This window comes from Perca flavescens, chromosome 4, assembly GCF_004354835.1.
Source record: "Perca flavescens isolate YP-PL-M2 chromosome 4, PFLA_1.0, whole genome shotgun sequence".
Classification (NCBI taxonomy): domain Eukaryota; kingdom Metazoa; phylum Chordata; class Actinopteri; order Perciformes; family Percidae; genus Perca; species Perca flavescens.
Window position 1 is genome coordinate 4,242,774 of NC_041334.1, and position 19,763 is coordinate 4,262,536.

The window sequence follows — 19,763 nt, forward strand, 5'->3', positions numbered from 1 at the left end:
TAATGTTTTCAGTTAATTTAATGGTGTTAAACTAAAGTGTAAGTTGTCACCTTTCTAACGGTATATTGTTTTAACAATTTACTTAAGGTTTTACTTTATAAGAGTTGGCTAAAGTCCGCGAACACCGCTGAATTAGCCCGACGCTACCCTTGGCCATAACGGACACCCCTATCTCCTAACTGTAAACAATGGCCGCTGCTGGGTTTTCGGAGGTATTAAGTTGCTGCAGTGCTGTCAAAACTTCCGGGATGATACTTCCGTCCTTCACAATAAAATGACAACTCTGAATTGTGCAATAAAAGCATCTTAACTTCCATTTTTAGCCTATAGCACCACCTACTGGATGTTTTGTTAAATTACCAATTCTCATTTTCGATATCTTACAACTATTGCATGAAAATAAGCAACATACATACATTTTTTATATATATATATATATATAGATATATATATATATATATATGCATGCAATAAAATACTATTATACTAAGATTTATAGTAAAAAAAAAGTGTTCATAATTGTTCAAAAATTATATTTAATAACAATAAAAACAGACAAAACATTTAAAATAAATAAATAAATAAATAAATAAATACAAATAAATTAAACATCTGAGCACCAAAAACACCAAAATTCATTATTGTTCAGCTCATCCTCCTCCCAGCTGACACAAGTGGTGTGAAACCACTTGTGGCAGTTGTCACACTGGACCCACGACACCAATCCCTCTGGAGCCTCTGGAGGTTCGGGTTCCCTGCACCGGCCACACCGCCAGACTGTCGGCTCCAGTCTCCTCTTTGCAGCGGTGTGACCTACTCACAAAAAGAAAAGTGTTTTAAGAATATATATAATATAATAATAATAATTGGCATGCAAAGACCGTTAACATTGAGTACACTACCGGTGGATGTCGTGGGCCCAACAGACAGGGAGGAGGAGGAGCTGGTTCTTTTTGCTGTATAAATAAAAATGTTTTGTTTACTTTTCACCATGGCTAATGTCACTAACATAAATATAAATCTTGCTTGTTTTTAACAGATTATATTAAGTATTTACAGTGGGAGGGAGAGGAAGAAGTGGACCCTCGGCGGCCCAATCCTGCACCCGATGTGGAAGGCTCTAAAAGAATAATAATATTTTATTATTATAACAAGGTTTAATACAAGTATTTTGACTGATTGATATAATTTGCTGACCAGGAGATGGAGGGTGGTGGTGTCCCTCTGCAGGCAGGCTCGTCCGGGATGGTCTGCCGCTGGTGGCAGGCAGCTGGGAACCGTGGGAGGCACAAGAGGGGGCAGAGGGTGCTGAGGGACCGGCGATGGAAATGCCGGAGCTGGTTGCTGGTGCAGCCCCGAGGGGCCAAGTTCTTCTGCGGCTGGGGCGGGAGCCGCTAGGCAGGGTAGAGGAAGTGGCTGCCGGGCTGGTGTCTCTGGCCCGCTGCTGCTCTCGGTCTCTTCTGGCCAGAGCTTGGGCCTCCTGCCTTGCAGCACGGTCCTCCACCTCCTCGATGGTGTCGGACATCTCCTGGGCTGTCAGTATCCTGGCCTTGGTGATATTCCTCCTGACCTTGCCAGTGCTTTTGTTGTAGTTTATTTCGGCCAGGAGGTGGGCCAGATCTACTGTTATCCGGCCTGATGTTACCAGGGGATGGGTGAGGTAGGGATTGGCTGGTGGATTCTGGGGATGAAGGATAGGGGCTGGTTGACTTTGGGGTGGGGGTATTATGGGGTGGGTAGGTGGACTCTGTGGTGGGGGTGGGGGTGTTATGGGGTGGGTAGGTGGACTCTGTGGTGGGGGTGGGGGTGTTATGGGGTGGGTAGGTGGACTCTGTGGTGGGGGTGAGGGTGTTATGGGGTGGGTAACATCAGGCCCAGCCCAGGAAGATGCCGATGGGGTTGGTGGAAGTGGTGAGGAGGTCCCACGCCCGGACGGCATGACCCGTGACCAGTCAATGGCCATCGGGTCCAGAGGGTAAAGGCCACTCTTCCTAAACCCAGCCACCACAAGCCCCCGATCCTTCACCCTCTGGTATGAGTCCCTTAAGACCCTTGAAAACTCCTTCTTGGAAACCATGAAGGAGTGGTTCACTGCCGACAGATCTCCTGTAACACCAGAGAAATCTGCCTTCAAGGGTCCGAAGAAACTCACATCCAGTGGCTGAAGGATGTGAGACGTATGTGGTGGCAGGCAAAGGAGAATGACCCCCCCCCTCCCTCTGTGCCGTCCGGACAAGCTCTGGATCCAGGTGGGACATGTGGCCGTCCATTAACAGCAGCAGCGGGCGCTCCTGGGTGGCAAACTTCAGGAAGTGCCCGACAAACCACTTCCTGAACAGCTCACTGTCTATGTACCCTGCCTGCGACTTCCCGTAGAGGGCATTGGGAACTCCTACTTTATTGTAGGGGCCCCCTGGATATCCCCCCTTGTAGATGATAAATGGGGGGATATCCTCCCCAGCCGCGTTCAGGCAGGCCAGGACAGTGATGTGCTCCCTTGTTCCCTGGGCCTGCCTGTATGCATGCTTGGTCCCCCGGGGCACGATGACTTGCCGTCTGTTGGTTTCCAGCTGAAACCCCGTCTCGTCACAGTTATAAATCTGACGGGGTTTCTCCCTCAGCACATGCTCCTCCAGGGTGGTGGTGAGGAGCCGGAAATAGTCTTCTATGGGCCCCCTCTTAGCACAGGATGCCCTCCCACGGTCAATGAAGTCTGGGGTCCTGGATGTTAGGCGATCTTTTTGCCGTTCCCTGAAGTTTATCCACCACGTCTGGCCAAGCGCGGTCCTCTGCGCATCCTGGTGGCGGAGGTTGTAGATGGCCAGGCGTGGGCCAGGACCTGAGGCTTTGTCAGCGGAAACCCATGCAGAGCAGAGTACAGACAGTACTCCACCAGGGAGTCTTCGTCTGCATGGGTGAGGAGTGACCTCCGACAGATGGAAAAATCGGAGGCCACTCTTCCGCTGACTCGGTCACTCAGGCTGGACTTAGGGACCCCAAACCTCATGGCTGCCTGCCGTAGAGAGAGCCTGCCTGCTTCCACCTCCTGCTTGGCCTGGTCCATTGCCTCTTGGGTCCATTTTTTGGTCTTCCTCTCCCTCTTCCTCATCTGCCTGATGTTGGGCATCTGCAAATGCACATACATTCTTTTTAGAAATACATTAAAATTCAAAATTAGGTTAGGCATGTCATGTCTTGTTTAATAATAAGGTTGACAAAATCTATAAATTGCCACATCACATAGACACAAAAATACTTACCTTCAACCAAGTGGCAATTTCTATATCCACTTTTTCTTTGGGCTTGATGCTCCTGTAAAGGAAATACAATTCTCTCACACACACACACACACACACACACACACACACACACAGAGAGACACACACACACACACATACACACTGCCTACCTTGTTTTCTACTGTTCCTTTTTTTATCTTCTCTGCTTCTGTCTCTCTTATTCCTTATTCTTTTCTGACTCACTTTCTTTATCTTTTCAGCCAAGCACATAAACCACACAAGAGTTGCTAAGTTACAAACGTTGAGATCCAAAACACATTACATTTTTGTCAACCTAGCTAGCTTATAAATGCATTATATTGGAGGTTAATCTAGCTATAACGTTATAACCACATTTACCAATAGCAAGAGCCACTACTGGCTTTTAACACAATATCCTCTCTCACACACATGCAGTTAGATGATAGTTAGCTAATACATGAATAAACGTGATGTTGCTGGGCTTATGGACAAGCGTACTGCCCTAGACAGAGTCGTGTTAAAGCTAGCAAAAAAATGCATACTCATGCTAACGCTAAATCATATCAGCAGTACAGTAAAAATAATAAACTTTGTAGAGCGAAAGATCGCCGCCCGAGCGTCGCCCAAGCGTTTTTACTACTTTCCCTCATCAAAGTCACTTTCATATACTAAATAGACATGTAAATGTCCGTGTACATATACGAAATTTCATACATAGATTGTTTGATGGGTATAAATCAATTATACTTACATTTTTGGGCGATTGAAAATTCAAAGTACCGCGAAAAGACCGGAAAGCGCGTGACGTCGGAAGTGTCCGGATATGGCCAATAGCAGCAAGTGGTGTCCGAACGTGGACACAGTGACGATAGGCATTTAGGTTTTTTACAGCTGTGTGGATTTTTCGACACACGATATGTTGCGTGACAGGACTCGCAATATTTGTTTGTATTACACGGTATAAGGCCGTGTTTCCCATCGGGTTTTTTATGGTTTTCAAAACACTGTTGCGATTTGCATATGCGTCTACAGTCTGTGCATTTAATGGTCTTGTCAGGTATACAAGCAGTGTAACACACATTACAAAGCCAACTACAACGGTGTCCCAGAGGGTTCTGGTAGGTCTTGTAACACCCATCGCAAACGTAAGACGCCCCAAAAAAAGCCGTTTTATTTACGATGAGATAATAATGCTCGTCATGCAAATACAACCACGCTGTTTTCACATCGGGTTTGTCGTGCGTTTTGAAGATTGTGGGTTTTTTACAGCCAGCTACATGATGGAATATCACAATTTTCATTTTCAAATGTTTCTGAAATCTGTCAACATCAGAGAACGAAACTTTATGTGTGTAGTCAAAACCCAAATCACTATGCAGCTGCTTGGCATAATTCATCTTCTCATCATGCGACAATCTGCTGTTTACATAATGTGCCAGGCAGAGAGAAAAGCAGAGATTGTCGTTACCAGCGTTATTCTTGGGATTATACAAAGCATTACCTTTTTCTGACAATATTTGATCGTAACCAATGCTTCCTAGTTTTCGACGTCCCCCACCATTCCCTCCCGACATATTGCGCGCTATTGTCACGATTAATTCTAAAGAGTCTTCGGTCAGTGAATTATCGTTACTCTGCATCGCTTGTGTGACTTGCTCCAGAAATGTGTCTGTGTTATAGCCGTCGCTTGAATTCAACATTGTTTGGATAGGGACATCTACGGCGGGACCCCTTAACTCAACATTTAAAATGCTGTCCTGTGTTGCATTACCCAACGCCCTCTCTATTAAACCTGTTAGGGTGCTATACACCCTTTCAGGAACACTACCAATATCCGTCAAATCAATATTTCGCAAGTCAACATCTTGACGAAATTCAGCAGCATTAAAAAGGGGTATCTGTCTGGATGCTATTTCAGATGTTACCTTAGAAACCCGCCCCGCACCACACTGCACACTACCCTGAGGATTTTCTGAGGGTGATGGAGGGGGTCTATAAGCGCTTGTGGACGGTTGGGGACCAGTCTGCTCATCTGTACAAGATCGTTTTGAGGGCTGAACACTCGGAAAACATGATGGTCTCTTATTACTCTGATCTATGCCTGCGGGGGTTGTATTTGATGATTGTGTAGAGTCTGTATTGGCCTGTGTATTGCTGGAATATACGCTTGAAGGACCATTATGTGACAACTGCGCAGGAGCAGGTCTATCTGATGTGTGTGTTTTCTCACTGTTGCTTTCACTAGGTCTAGCGCGAGGCATAGATCGGGCCCATGCTTCGAATATTTTTGCATGCATTGCACACAATCGTGCAAAATCCTGAGGATTGTTTACTGCTCTTGTGTAATCGTCCTTGCACGGCCATTCTAGTTCCTCATCAATACGAGCATCACACTCCCCTAGGGGTTCAGATTTTTTTGTTTTTTTGGGTGGGGATGACATTTTTTTTTTTTTATTTCTTTTTTTTATTTTGCACAAACTATAGACTGTTTTAACACTTTTTTACTGCGGGGTCATATTCATTGTGTTTTTAAGGCATACTATCATAGGATCAAGCATTGAATTGAGAGAGCTGACATGAGAGGCAATAGCTGTGCCAAAGCCTGTGACCATATCAACCAAATGCGTGTTAGCTCTGGCCTGAATGGCTAGCGCAGTTCCAAAGTCTGTGACCAAACCGGTCAATTGTGTGTTAGCTGTTTGCAAGACATCTAATTTATTCATAAGACCATTGTTTTGTTTTCGTAATTCGGCTAATTCTGATTGTATTTGTTTATAAGGGTCAGCGACTGCAGGTTGTTGAGGGGATGTGTTAACGCAATACTCAAAAAACTCTGCACTCTGAAGTAATGTTAACTGCTCAGGACCTCCTAGTGCCCCACCTTGTTCAAACCGATTGTTAGTAATATAATTAGGTACTGCTTGCTTATCAAGGAATGGAACGTTAACCTCTAATACATTTACAGGAGTGGTTATGGCGGTATTAGCGCTGTTACACTTTTTATCTGACACAGTTATGACAGAGGTGTGTGGTATACAGCTGACATAATCGGTGCCTTCCTCGGTGCTATAGATACAGTTAAAGAGGTATTCACCTACATTATATTCAGGGGCCTCCTGCAAAGCAGCCTGACACGGTTGGTGGGGTGTAAGCTGTGTTGCTGTTAGTCCAGTGTCTTCAGACTCTTCTCCCGTAGCTCCCCGATTTGTCTGACGTGATGTAGGGACGGGTGCTGTTAGCTCTGTGTCTTCAGACCCTTCGCCTGTAGCTTCACGATTTGTTTGGCGTGATGTAGGGGCTGTCGCTGTTAGTCCGGTGTCTTCGGATACTTCGCCTACTTCTATGGCATGGATTGTCTAGAGGTATAACAAAATATTTTTGGTTAAATAAAGACACACACAAGCACACACACACACACAAGCACACACAAGCACACACACAAGCACACACACACACACACACCTCATCAGATGTCTTTTGTTCCCTCTCAATGGTGACACTTGGTGGCTGGTAGGGCGTTGGTGTACTAGACGACGACCGATGCAAGGACTCCAAGTCTTTGCTTGCCGTTAGCTGCTAAAACAAAGGAAAAAGCCTTTTTAACAATATATACATTTTATTTAAAAATCTTTTATAACACAATGTAAATATATTCTGCTAGCTACAAATGCGTTTCTCACCTCTGCAGTGGTGTTAGGAACACCCGATACAGTGTCTGGGTAAGGCGTGTCTGGAACAAAGGAAGGGCTTCTTCTTTTGGGCGGGAAACAGACCGTGTATGGCTTCACAGGCTGAAATCAGCATTAGATTAGAAAATAATCTTTTTTTTTTTAAATACAACACGCTATTTTACTGTTTTCCTTTTAAACTCACATCAATAGATCTCTTCCTAGATCTCTTCTTAGGCTTGTGTGGACATACGTATCTGCTCCACGGGGGTGACTGTGTGAAATCGTCCTCAGGCGTCAAATACAATGTAACTAAGTCTTCCGTCGCCTTTAGTTGCTAAAACAAAGGAAAAAAGCCTTTTTAAAAATATATACATTTTATTTAAAAAGCTTTTACAACACTATGTAAATATATTCTGTTAGCTACAAAAGGTTTTCTCACCTCAGCTGCTGTGTTACTATCATAAGATACAGTGGCCGGGTAAGACGAGACCGGAACAAAGGAAGGGGTGCTACTTTTGGGCGGGAGACCGGTCGTGTATGGCTTCACAGGCTGGAATTAGCATTAGATTAGAAAAAAAATCTTTTTTTTTTTTTTTAAATACAACACGCTATTTTACTGCTTTCCTTTTAAACTCACCTCAATAAATTGCTTCTTAGGCTTACGATGGCGAAGCGTTAGGGGCGTAGCAGCTTTCACAGAGAGGGGCATAGAAGCACATGGCCTTTCAACAGGATTGATTTCAGCCACATGGGAGAGCGAGTAGCCCTCGCCCTTGCGGATCCTTTGTTCAGGGGCTGATTGTCTAGACAAAGAATATATATATATATATATTAGATGGCTACAAACACAGTGATAAATTAAACAGTAATAAATATTACATACTGAAAGAGATAAATAAACCGTAAATACCTGTTTGCTGTGTTCTTATTCCTTATTAGAGTGGCCTTTGGTTTAATGTTCTGGCGTGTTGGGGTCTGTAAGAATGGGCTACACGGAGCTTTTTTAAAAACAAAAACAAAATGAATGAAAACACAGTACTAAATCAATTAATGCTGTAGTGTATAATATATTTATAAGTTTTTTACCTTGTGGTTTAATAGTTTCGTCAACTAACACAGCCACGTTATCCCAGCTCTTTGCACGATCACCTAATGATGCAAACTACATTATAACCCACAAAAAAAAAAAAAAACGTTTTTAAGTCACAAATGTCTGAATGAATTAAATACCTTACAATAAGCTTCTTTTTTTTTTTTTTTTTTTTTAAATATACTCACCAAATGCAGCCATTGCTGTAGAACCGAATCCTCTTTCTTCAGAGGACTTTGTTGAGAAAACGAGGGAAAGTTTTAGCTAGCCACGTAGCTACAAAATGCAGGTAAAAAAGTGAGCAGACCCCGTCTTGAAACAAGGGGTTTTAAACACCACAAACCAAACCCCTTTATGACGATTTAACACTCACAACAAAAGACCCCACATTTACAAGCTAGCTACTGGTCTAACACGACTTTTCTTTTTTTTTTTAACACTAGCGTCATGTGGTACAACCCACCAGCATTACGAACACACGATAAAGTTTTAGCTAATTCATGAATGACTGAATGAATTAAATAGCTTTGAACATTCTTAAACACAAGCTTTACTTACCACTTGTAGGTAGCGATGAAAAAACTAATCTGCGTTGCTTGCACCAAGAAGAATTAAAAAGTGAAACTCCAGAGGGCTTTTTGATGTGGAAAAAACGTGGAAACAAGCTAGTTACCAGACTAGCTAAAAAAAAACATCTAAAAAAAGAGCTAAATAGCAGTAAACAAAAGGCTAAAGAGGGCACTGCTGAGAAACGATCCCTAGCTGTTTTTCACCAAAACATAAGACAAACTCCAGATGGCCTTTTGTTGCGGAAAACGCATAACGTGGTAAAAAAGGGTGCTACAGGCACTATGAAATCTGTGAGAATCCGCCTCCGCTCAAGTGCACCAGACCCCTGTAGTGGTGAAGCGGCCGCCCGCACTACATACGTCACCACGTTCGCGAGATGCGCTCCCATATTCGACCACTAGATGGCTATAGCGGGTGTGCCGACATTCGACCGCTGCGTCATCACATCCGCTAGATGCGCACACAGCATCGACGACGGGTATGCGCTCCCATATTCGGGCGCTAGATGGCACTCGCGGTGTGCCGACATTCGACCGCGACGTCATCACATCCGCTAGATGCGTGCGCAGTTTCGACGATTAGATGCACTACCATATTCGGCCACTAGATGGCGCCCGCGAGTACCAGCAACGATTAGATGCAATACCACATTCGGCCACTAGATGGCGTCCGCGGTGTGACGACGTTCGACAGCGACGTCATTACGTTCGCGGTATGCGCGCGCAACTTCGACGATTAGATGCACTACCATATTCGGCCACTAGATGGCGCCAGCGAGTACCAGCAACGATTAGATGCAATACTACATTCGGCCACTAGATGGCGATCGCGAGTACCAACGGGCACCCGCGACGTTACATGCACGCTCATATGACCAGATTACAGGGTGGGTTTGCGCGTGCGTGTGATGACGTCACACATGCACGCGCAAACCCGCCACCTTTATACTACTTAGGGCTATTTATGTCATCTTGTAAAAATTACAGTCTTTTTTTTATATCGCAGCAAAAGAAAATATCACAGTTTTTTCCAATATTGTGCAGGCCTAATTAATGTTTTTGCATAGAAGAAAGATCGTGTATTTCCTCCTCATTTGTATAACTTAAATAGATTTTAGTACATTTAGATTCATAGAAATTGAAGGGTGTTTCGTCTGTTTTTATTTTATTTTTTAAATATTCATTTATCTGCCATTATAAATGCAAATACCCATAGTTTGGAAAATGCCTAATATTGGCCGATAATATCAGCCGGCCGATATATCGGTCGGGCTCTATTACATACATTATTCTAAAAACATGTACACACACAAACACGCACGTATACTAGATATCTAAATATGCATAAGCACACCCCTGAATCCTCTGATGATTGCCAACCAAACTATATAAAGTCTTAGCTTTAGCAACATTGTTGGTGTCCCGGTCTAAATGCGTTGACTGAGGTAAGTACTGTGGAGTCATTTGGCTTAAAATATGTCACAGTAGAAATGATGGAGGTTGAAAAAGAAAAGTATTGAAACAACATTGATTTTAAACTGTTAATCTGTTCATTCATGTTTCTTTGAACATTTCTGTACTTGTCTCTGTGTTCTGACACAACTGATACATAAACTGCATAACCATGTTGGAATTTGGTTGGTTGGTTCCGTATTGTCCATGTCTACAAAATGAAATGAAAGCAACATAAGATATGCTTGCACAGGCCTATTGCTTGTTTGTGGTTTATTTTTATTTTTATTGGTAAAGGTTTAATGTCGTTCTTTTTTTTTGTGTTTCATGACAGTTTATACTTTATGTTCTCTCATCCATATAGATTGCCAAAACACAAGTCTGGATGAAGCAATAAGTAGATATAAGTTGGGTCAAAAGCTCAAAATTAAACAATTTGACAAAACATGACATAAATGATTTTATAGCAAAAAAATGACTGCATCTCCTGCTTAAAAGGACCTTCAATGGCAATATTTAAAAGACTGATCACCAAATACATGTTTGAGATATACCAAATGCTGATGCTTTAAATGACTACTAATTTTCAATTCCGAAACAGCTTGTTCATGAGTGTGAAAAGGTGAAAACACTGAAAAATAAATTAAATAATACATTTATTTTCATCTTTCAAGTTGACGCCCTGATGCTGAGCCTGAGGTGAGTGACTATTTTTCTTACTGTTAATAAGAAATTATTGTTCACAACAGAAATGCTCAACAGTTGCCTCACATGTTTTGGTAGTGCAAATATTAAGGGTGGTTTTAAATTTGAAAATCTATAATTAATACAGATAAAAACACTTGTCAATGAATAAATAATAGAACTGTGGAAATCATCACCATCCAGTTTAAATAGTGTATATCTCAGATTCAATGCCACATATCATAAATAAATGAGAATTGATGCTTTAATGGAATATAATGATTATACAAGAGTGTGTTTAAAAACTTTCTCTGCATAATTAAATGATTGACTGTTAATATTATTTTTCAAAATGTGTAGTGCTTCTCTATTTAATAGAAATACATTCAACAAAAACGGTTTCCTCAGTGTAACAATTCAAATTGTTATGAAAATATTAAGTACATACGCTACCATTCAAAAGTTTGGACTCAGCTGTTACATTGACGTTTTTCTTCTTTCCTTCAATAATAACTATTTCAACAGTGATAGTATAAATCAGACACCAAATAAATTATTTCTATTTAAAATAGTTTTGGCCCAAAAAGAAGAGAGGATGTCCCCACAGTGTTGAATGATGGGAGAAAAGCGTAAGAGTTTTTCTGTGGGCCCTCTGCAGTCTACTCAGTGGTTAGATTGAAGAGGTTTAAATTGTGATTTGTCAGTTCATAACTCATATTCCAATAGTGCTTAACAGGGATGTTATTTTTTAAGTACCGGTGCACAACTATGACACGCATCCATCCCTTCATGCAAACGCTAAATTGTGTGTGGTTAAATTGTGCCTCCTTTGGAAGGTTATGTAACCACTGTTCCTATGGTGGCATATTTACATACATTAGTCGACTATAACTACAAAATGAAAGGCTATTTTTGCTGCCCTGTCTTCTAGTTAGTTATGGACTAAGAAAAATTACTCAATTAAATGGCTGCTCTAAAACTACTGCTGGTGGAACGTTTAGGGTGGAATTCTTTCTTGCATGTTACTCACTGCATGAGTTGACGTCTTGAATCAAATAACACACCTATCACACTATGTGATATCACCCATGTCACACTATGACAACTTTGACTATTACATTTGTTTTTATTGTCTCTCTTGCATGATACACACTTAAGTGATGATTGGATCCTCAAGCACTTTAAAAAATATGAATTACAACCGGATTATGCAAACTGAGAATATTTTATTCTCACACAAAAGGAAAGTGTCGTTCCAGAACACTCCGGCAGCACTAAACCCCTGGTGCTAACTCCACTAGACAAACATACTCTATTGTGAAGTTTGAAGAAGTAAAGCAACATTTTGCCTGTTAATTCCAGCTTGTAACAGGCTGCATTATTGCGCACTTGACACTCAAACAGGAAGCTGTTTCTGTTTAAATCTGCACACATTTTGTGTTTCTTTTACCAAAGACAGCTGATTTATTCTCTTCTTATTAAACTGCTCAGAGGGATCTTTGTCTGTTTCTGCCCTTTCAGTTGTCAGCCTGGTTTAGCCATGGACCTTTTTCACAGCAGACATTTTTGACTTGTCATAGTAGGAAAAGCACAGCTGAAATTGATAACCTTAACGATGGCTCAATTCCATCAAGTGTCCCAGTAAGCTATTTCAGTGAGTCAGCATGCACAATACCAGGGCCTCTCCTAATAAGTGGAATGCAGCCATCATTAATGGTTTTGAATACACCTGTGTTTTTCCTACTATGACATGTCAACATGTCTGCCGTGAAAAAGGTCTATTGTATAGTGTTTTGTTCTCCATGCACAAAACAAACCCTTCATACCAAATAACATTTATCTGTACCCAACCAAGCTTTTGTGGCAAGAGTTTCTGAACCTTTGGACGGTAGAGCACAATTAAAAAATGTTTTTGGGGACTTTTGATTTAAGGACCGCAAAATGACATTGTCTTATATTTGGGTCTATACTGCAATTCCTTGAACTCCCTAATAATATTTTCTCCTTTATTAGATCTTGAGCCTTCAAGAGATGAACGTGTCATCTGCCAATGTGACTGTGGTTATAGAGTATCGAGACTCCTTTACCAAAGCTGTGACCAAGAATGTGATTGTTGTGGTTCTTTGCATCTCCATCAATTACATCAATGCAGGCCTCATCCAAACTTTTCGTAACCACCAGGTTTGATATTCCTTTAACTAAATGAAAACAGAAATGAAAGATTTACTGAAGAATTATGTTAGACCAAGTGTTTTTGGGCCAGATCCCAGTCCCGTCTGAAACTTCAATTTAAAAATGAAGGTAGTGCAAAATGCGAAAGCTTGTAGACCTGATGTGAGCCCTTGTAGAATACGATGTGAGAACTTGCAGAACAAAAACCTGAATTTGTATTTTAAAATTTTAACTTGCAACATTTACTCTTTTTTTTTTTTTAACTGAAGTCCATTTTCCATCAGAACCATTACAACCTCTTGAATCTGTCACTGCAACTTAACATATGAACTCTCTCGCATTACAAAGTGGCGAATATGCACGCCTTGACTTTTGCAACAGTTGCGATACATTTGGTGCAAAACTAGTTTGTACCTGTGGACTTAGGCTGTGGATCTCTCAGCGAGCAGAGTGGGTAGAGCAGGGTTTCTATCGCCTCATGAGGGACAACTCTGTCTGACTCATTTAGTGTAGCATGGAAGCTTGGTGGAATTAGCAAGCTAGCGTTATTTAACTAGCCAGCCGGCATTCCTCACAAAGAATCGCTGAGTAGGGTTGGGTAAATAAACCCTGTGCTAAAATGGCACAGGTTCCTAAATGACTGGTATGTAATGGAACAAATAGCAACACGGATTTCCTTGCCTCATTTCGCTGTCACTGAAATCCCTGCGCTGACCTCTGGTGCTCCGAAACTGATGTTACCGGACACTTAAGCATCACTGCATGTGACGCTAGTTAAAACTACACTTGGCAGCAGGGAACCGTTAGCCTACCGTTAGCTAGTAACTGGCTAAATCATGGTTAAAATGCTGACAGCTAAACGTGTGGCTGTATTTCACTGAAAAGGATTCCAACACCGGGACGTACAACAGTCTGCAGCTAAAGACACAGAGGAGACTAGCTGCACCTTGAGACACCATGGACAACTGCCAGAGTTGGAAATAAGAAACAACCCTGACAGGACCTAATGGAGATGCATTCAATTGCATCTCGTAAATTCATGGTGCATTCAAGTGAACCTCAAGAAACTCAAGCTGTTGATGTAAAGTAACCTTCTGCCATCTAGTTGTTCTTCTTTTTTTGTTTTTTAACAGCAATTGTATAGTTTAAGTTTTTTATTTTTTTTTATTTGACCATATGGCCTTAGCAATAAACAAGCCATTCTTAAATGTTGCAGACTGTTGTTCTGTGCCCTTTTTTTATAGTCTCGGTTTAGGCACCGTTCTAAAAACTATCATTTTAGCACCGGTATTGGAAAAACAAACAAACAATACCCAACCCTAATCTCTACAAGTTTTATTGTCTCGTGATAAATATTGTCATAGTGTCCAACTCATTTATGCTGGATTTAAAAGTATTCATCGATAAATTATTTCACAACAGATTGTCAGAAATGGAACAAACAATAAGTTAATGTAATCCTCAAGCCGATATTTGGTAATTTAATGTATATGCTTTTCTACGTTTACTGTAGAATAAAAACATTCACTGCCCTCCTGTGTGCACTTTTTTTTCATTCCCCAGATCTTCTACATGAATCCACGCTACATCCTTTTTATTCACCTGGTGGTCAACGACATGCTCCAAGTGACGCTGACTGTCATGCTGTTCATCATCAGCTACACCCTCTACAAAATAAATGTCTCCGTTTGTGGCACTTTCATCCTGCTTGCTCTTTTCACCACTGAAAACACCCCTCTGAACCTGGCTTGCATGGCGGTGGAGTGCTACATCGCCATCTGCGTCCCCCTTCGCCATGTGCAGATCTGTACCGTCAAGAGAACTTTAATGCTGATTGGTTTTATCTGGGCGACAAGCATGTTTTCTGTTCTTCCTGATCTGTTCATCACTTTGGCCACAGAGCCATGGGACTTCTTTCATTCCCAAGTTTTCTGCCTCAGGGAAACTGTCTTTCGTAATCCCCACATTATCAGGAAGAGGGACATTACCTATATAGTGTATCTGGTTATAGTTTGGTTTGTTATCTTTTTCACTTACTTCAACATTCTGTTCACTGCTAAAACAGCTAGCAAATATGCTAAAAAGGCCAAAAACACAATCCTCCTCCATGGGTTTCAGGTGCTGCTGTGTATGGCAACATATGCAGATCCCTTGTTAAGATCTGCTTTGCTGCAATGGTTCCCTAAGAACTATGCAGACTCCTTGTTTGCTTGTTATATTATTATACAGATCCTGCCACGATCCATTAGTCCAATCATCTATGGCGTACGCGACAAGACTTTCAGGAAGTACCTGAAAAGGTATCTGTTGTGTAAAATGAGCCACCAGTAAGAATCACTTCATGGAGTATAATTTCAAAAACATTTAAAACCTTTACATGGATGCTCGAACAATGATTTCTTCAGACTTCACTCTGTTCAAGTTAGAAACTACTATGTTTGGTCAAAATTGAGTTACTGAGCCTTAAAACCCTAATACATGCTTTCATTACCTCCCGTTTGGACTACTGCAATGGAGTCCTGTCTGTGGTCCCCACCAAAACCCTAGACAGTCTCCATTATGTCCAAAAATCTGCCGCCAGGGTCTTCACCCACACCAAGCCGTGGCAGCACATCACTCCAACCCTCATTCATCTTCACTGGCTCCCAATTAAATCCTGCATCAAATATAAAATCCTCCTTCTCACCTACAAATCCCTCCATGCCCTGGCCCCACAGTACCTCTCCAACCTCCTCTGTCCATACACCCCACCCCGAAACCTGCAGTCCTCAGATGCTGGCCTGCTCTCCATTCCCCACACCAGACTCCGCACCGAATATTGGATATCCGAAATGCTACATCCTTGGACATTTAAAAAAAACAAACTCCTGAAACACCACCTGTTTACCACAGCCTTCAACTCCCTTAGTATAGCCACTGTAATTCTGTAAAGTGTCCTTGGGTTTCATGGAAGGCACTTTATCAATAAAAGTTGTTATTATTATTAAAATACTTTTTTTATTTAGAATTTATGAAATCATGGAAAATCAGTTTAACTAACGGTTTTCAGGCTAGATATCAAACCTCAACACTTTTTTGGAACCAAATATCATATTAGAGTCCGAACGATATATCGGCAGTCCGATATTATCGGCCGATATTAAGCATTTTCCAAACTATCGATATCGGCATTTATAATGATAAATGAATGTTTAAAAAATAAAATAAAAACGGACAAAACACCCTTCAACCATGTTATGAGTGTTGGTGTTGCATAGTTTGTCCACCAGAGGGCACTCTACAACACCACACTCGTGTTTAACCTATAAGGTATGTATCTTAAGTTTGTATTTTTATACATTTTATTTATCAGAACTTTGATATATTTTGATGTTCCGCTGTTCTGTTGTGACAATAACATTTTTAAACTGCATTATCTTATTATTTTAGTGAGGACTCATAAATAAAATAACTAATGTTAGGGAAATCTGTTTGTTTTGTTACACGTTTCTGGATTTAAAAAAATATATATATATATATCGGCCGATATATCGGAATATCAGCGATATTGGCCTTAAAAATCTTTTATCGGTCGGGCTCTATATCATATCTACTGATACAGTAGGTGGCATTGAATGCTTGTTCATATTCTTTTTCCCTTGACTTTTTTCCCCCTTAATCGTATCCCCAATAATTCAAACAGATTTTCATTTAAGTCATAATTTTACATCAAATTTTACACCTGATTGTGGTATTTGTCACTTGTGTTTTTTCCACCCACTCTTAGAAAGCCTTTGATCTTTGCAATGAAAGGTTTCTGTAAAAAAACCAAATGTTAAATAATAATAAAACAATGTTTCCAAAATCGTTTCAGTGGTTCATCAACTTGTAACACGGTGAACGGCACTTTTGCATTGGCTTTGCGGCTCTCTATCGGCTATAACCGCACTATGCAAGTTTGCCAGATCGGGTAGCGGATCTGTAGTTCGAATGAGAACGGTAATGGACAATTCCGCTTCCAACCTGTAGGGGGACTGAAGAGGAAAAGTATCTTGGTGTTGCTTTAAATATTAAAACACTGAAATAATACTTCCATTTGACCTGCAGGGTGAATTCTGTATGAATTCATAACATTTAATTTTATATATTGCCTATTATAATTTAATCACAACATCTTGTCCCTTTATGTGTGGAACGTTAAACATGTGATTGTCCATGGAAACCGACGATTTTAAGTTTATGATTTAGTTGATGCAGATTTGCAACTTTCTGAAAATTCTAATTTGTGCTTATCAAGACACACCCATCTGAGGGATTTGCCACCAAGCAATATATAAAGTTTGAGATTTCCTGGAGTCATATTGTTGGCGGTCTGGTCTCCATGCATTAACTACGGTAAGTACCACCTGCTGTGAACTGATGACAGATTTTGAACTGTGCTCCGACTGGAATGATATTTTATCACTGTGGCATACAGAATACAAAGATGCAGGTTTCACTTACACAGGCCATTCTGTTTCTTTTGATTGTTCAATGTGAATGTTTTTTTACCTGTTGTTTTTTATTTTAAGTTAACACATTTTCAGAGCACCTTTTTTAAATCAGTTCAAAGTAAAAAGAAGAAATGTGTTCCTACTATAACTGAAACAGACTGTTTAAAACACATGACTCTTCCGACTCTTGATAATCCTACAAACAATATCAATAACAAAATGCTAAAGAACAATATCTTGATCTACAATTTGTACTCAGCGTTAACATACCTTTTTTTCAGGGTTTGGAAAGTGTCCAGACTGTGAAATGACATTGAAAATTATTAAATGAGGACACTTCTTAATATTTATATTATCATATTTTAATTGTATGATTGTAAATGCATTCAATTCAATTACAAGATAAATATATAGATTTTCAGTTTTGAAGTTGGTGAATAAGTGACGACTTTTTCCATGCATAATTATTTCTTATTGAGTGGCTTTATGCAAGACTATCCATAAAATTTTTTAACTCATAACACTACTTCTGAATAGCCATCGAATGTTTGTAAAAAGTAAATTAACCTACAAAGGGCCTATTTTGGAACTCATGGACATTTAAAAAAAATATTATTCACAATAAATTTTGATGATGTCAAGGTTTTTTTTCATACCATTTTAAAGCTTAGGCAGAGCACCCAAGCAGTTTTGGGCACCACCTAAGATTACAGTAGATTAGATTAGATTCAACTTTATTGTCATTGTGCAGAGTACACAGACAATGAAATGCAGTTTGTGTCCAACGACAAGTGCAAAAAAGCAGAAAAGTGCAATGTGATATTCAAGTACAGACAGGTGCTGCATAGGCAGGACAAGAAATATATTGCAGTGCTGTAAGAGCAGAATAAATATGGCTATGTAATATGAACAGTGTATGAACAACCTGTACATATAAAGATATGTGCAATGTAATAGCAGTGACATTATAATAGTAGTAAGAATAATATAGATATATGCAGTGTATTAGCAGACTATATAATAAGAAAAACAGAATATGGATATTCTTTATTAACCATATAGACAGATATGTACAGTATGTACAGCTATGTGTAGTGTGGTAACATTAAGGAGCCAAATTAATATAAAATCAATGTGAGCATACAAACATAAAGTGCTCATATTATGCTCATTTTCAGGTTCATAATTGTATTAAGAGGTTGTACCAGCATAGATTTACATGGTTTTATTTTCAAAAAATAGCTTTTTTTACCCTTTGAGCTGGACTTTGGGCTTTTTCACTTTGTAAACAAGCACAAAAAATATATATAACACAATAAAAAAAGGGAAAAAGCCAAAAAGCATAATATGATCACTTTAATGACTTCTCTCTGATCTAATGATAGTAGTTTTCTCCAGCAGAGCTCTTTGGCATATTTTTGTCTTAAAGCTTTTTGAGTTTTATTTATTTTTTATCCGCTCTAGGTTTTCAAACGTTTTAGACACAGATACATTAACAATAACGGTGCAAAATTATGTATAATTGCAATTTTTATTGAAAAACCTAACATTTTCTTGATATGCACTGTTTCCCCTACCATTGTTTTGGGGTGGGCTGGAAAAAATCCTAGGGGAAACACTGATTTGTGCAACTAAGTCTTCCCCAAACCTTGGGGCAGGCACGTGCACACATAGACATCAAAAGGGGCTTGAGCACCTGCCCCTTTTCTTCCTCCAGAGAAAGTACACTTTTTTTCTGGATGCATGCTTTTTATTTATTTTATTTATGAATATATATATATATATACTGTACTTAATGGAGACACTCTAGGTGAACAGCTACAGTAACATCTGTCTAATAACGTCATTACAATCACTACATTGATATGCAAATTAGGTGTTAACTAATTAAAATGCGCTAATATGCATTTGAATGACAAGGCTCTGCAGGTGAACAGGATAAACAAAATAACTAAAACATATCAGCACAGAACTTGCCCAGTTAATGACTTAAATATGAGTCTTTCCCCCTTAAATGTTAGGTTTAAATTTAGAAGAAATCTATAGATTCAGCCTAAAACAAATACCATCTAAATGTGTATTTCAGAAGTTTGATTTCTCTCATTGTCATTTATTCTAAATATATACAGAAAACATGCACATTTCCTTTAGTGTTTGTGATTAGACCTGCTGAATACTTAAAAGTCTGTGTGAACTGATTATTTTGTTGAGTATTTATTAAATCTATTAAAAATTGCATAAGGGAAATAAAATAAATTAGTAAGTTAGTCACGTAACGTTTTGTTTATATTTCAAATAATTATTTATTAACTCTTAGGCCTTTTTTTTCTTTGAGCCCCTGCCACCCAACAGGTCTGCCCTGCCTAGGGGAAACACTGACGTCCTCTCATTTT

The 19,763-nt window shown here is 40.0% G+C and overlaps 3 protein-coding genes and 1 long non-coding RNA gene across 4 annotated transcripts; 1 reads left to right on the forward strand and 3 right to left on the reverse strand.

The window, feature by feature from the left end:
- Window positions 1-582: 582 nt before the first annotated feature.
- LOC114553485 (uncharacterized) lies at window positions 583-3,421 on the reverse strand. The gene is made up of 7 exons (XM_028574693.1): window positions 3,410-3,421; window positions 2,777-3,127; window positions 2,226-2,678; window positions 1,198-2,128; window positions 1,058-1,120; window positions 903-956; window positions 583-813 (listed from the first exon to the last, which is right to left on the reverse strand). The coding sequence occupies exons 2-7, from the start codon at window positions 3,125-3,127 to the stop codon at window positions 605-607; spliced, it is 2,061 nt and encodes a 686-aa protein (XP_028430494.1). The 5' UTR covers window positions 3,410-3,421; the 3' UTR covers window positions 583-604.
- Window positions 3,422-4,702: 1,281 nt separating this feature from the next.
- On the reverse strand, window positions 4,703-7,640 carry LOC114553486 (uncharacterized). The gene is made up of 6 exons (XM_028574694.1): window positions 7,569-7,640; window positions 7,371-7,481; window positions 7,134-7,265; window positions 6,941-7,051; window positions 6,723-6,836; window positions 4,703-6,616 (listed from the first exon to the last, which is right to left on the reverse strand). The coding sequence occupies exons 1-6, from the start codon at window positions 7,638-7,640 to the stop codon at window positions 5,762-5,764; spliced, it is 1,395 nt and encodes a 464-aa protein (XP_028430495.1). The 3' UTR covers window positions 4,703-5,761.
- A 13-nt stretch (window positions 7,641-7,653) lies between these two features.
- LOC114553539 (uncharacterized) lies at window positions 7,654-8,764 on the reverse strand. Its single transcript, XR_003692342.1, has 5 exons — window positions 8,580-8,764; window positions 8,210-8,255; window positions 8,018-8,093; window positions 7,842-7,929; window positions 7,654-7,734 (listed from the first exon to the last, which is right to left on the reverse strand). It is a non-coding gene; the product is annotated as an uncharacterized LOC114553539 (long non-coding RNA).
- Window positions 8,765-12,757: 3,993 nt separating this feature from the next.
- On the forward strand, window positions 12,758-15,229 carry LOC114553488 (odorant receptor 131-2). Its single transcript, XM_028574695.1, has 2 exons — window positions 12,758-12,907; window positions 14,462-15,229. The coding sequence occupies exons 1-2, from the start codon at window positions 12,758-12,760 to the stop codon at window positions 15,227-15,229; spliced, it is 918 nt and encodes a 305-aa protein (XP_028430496.1).
- Window positions 15,230-19,763: the final 4,534 nt, after the last annotated feature.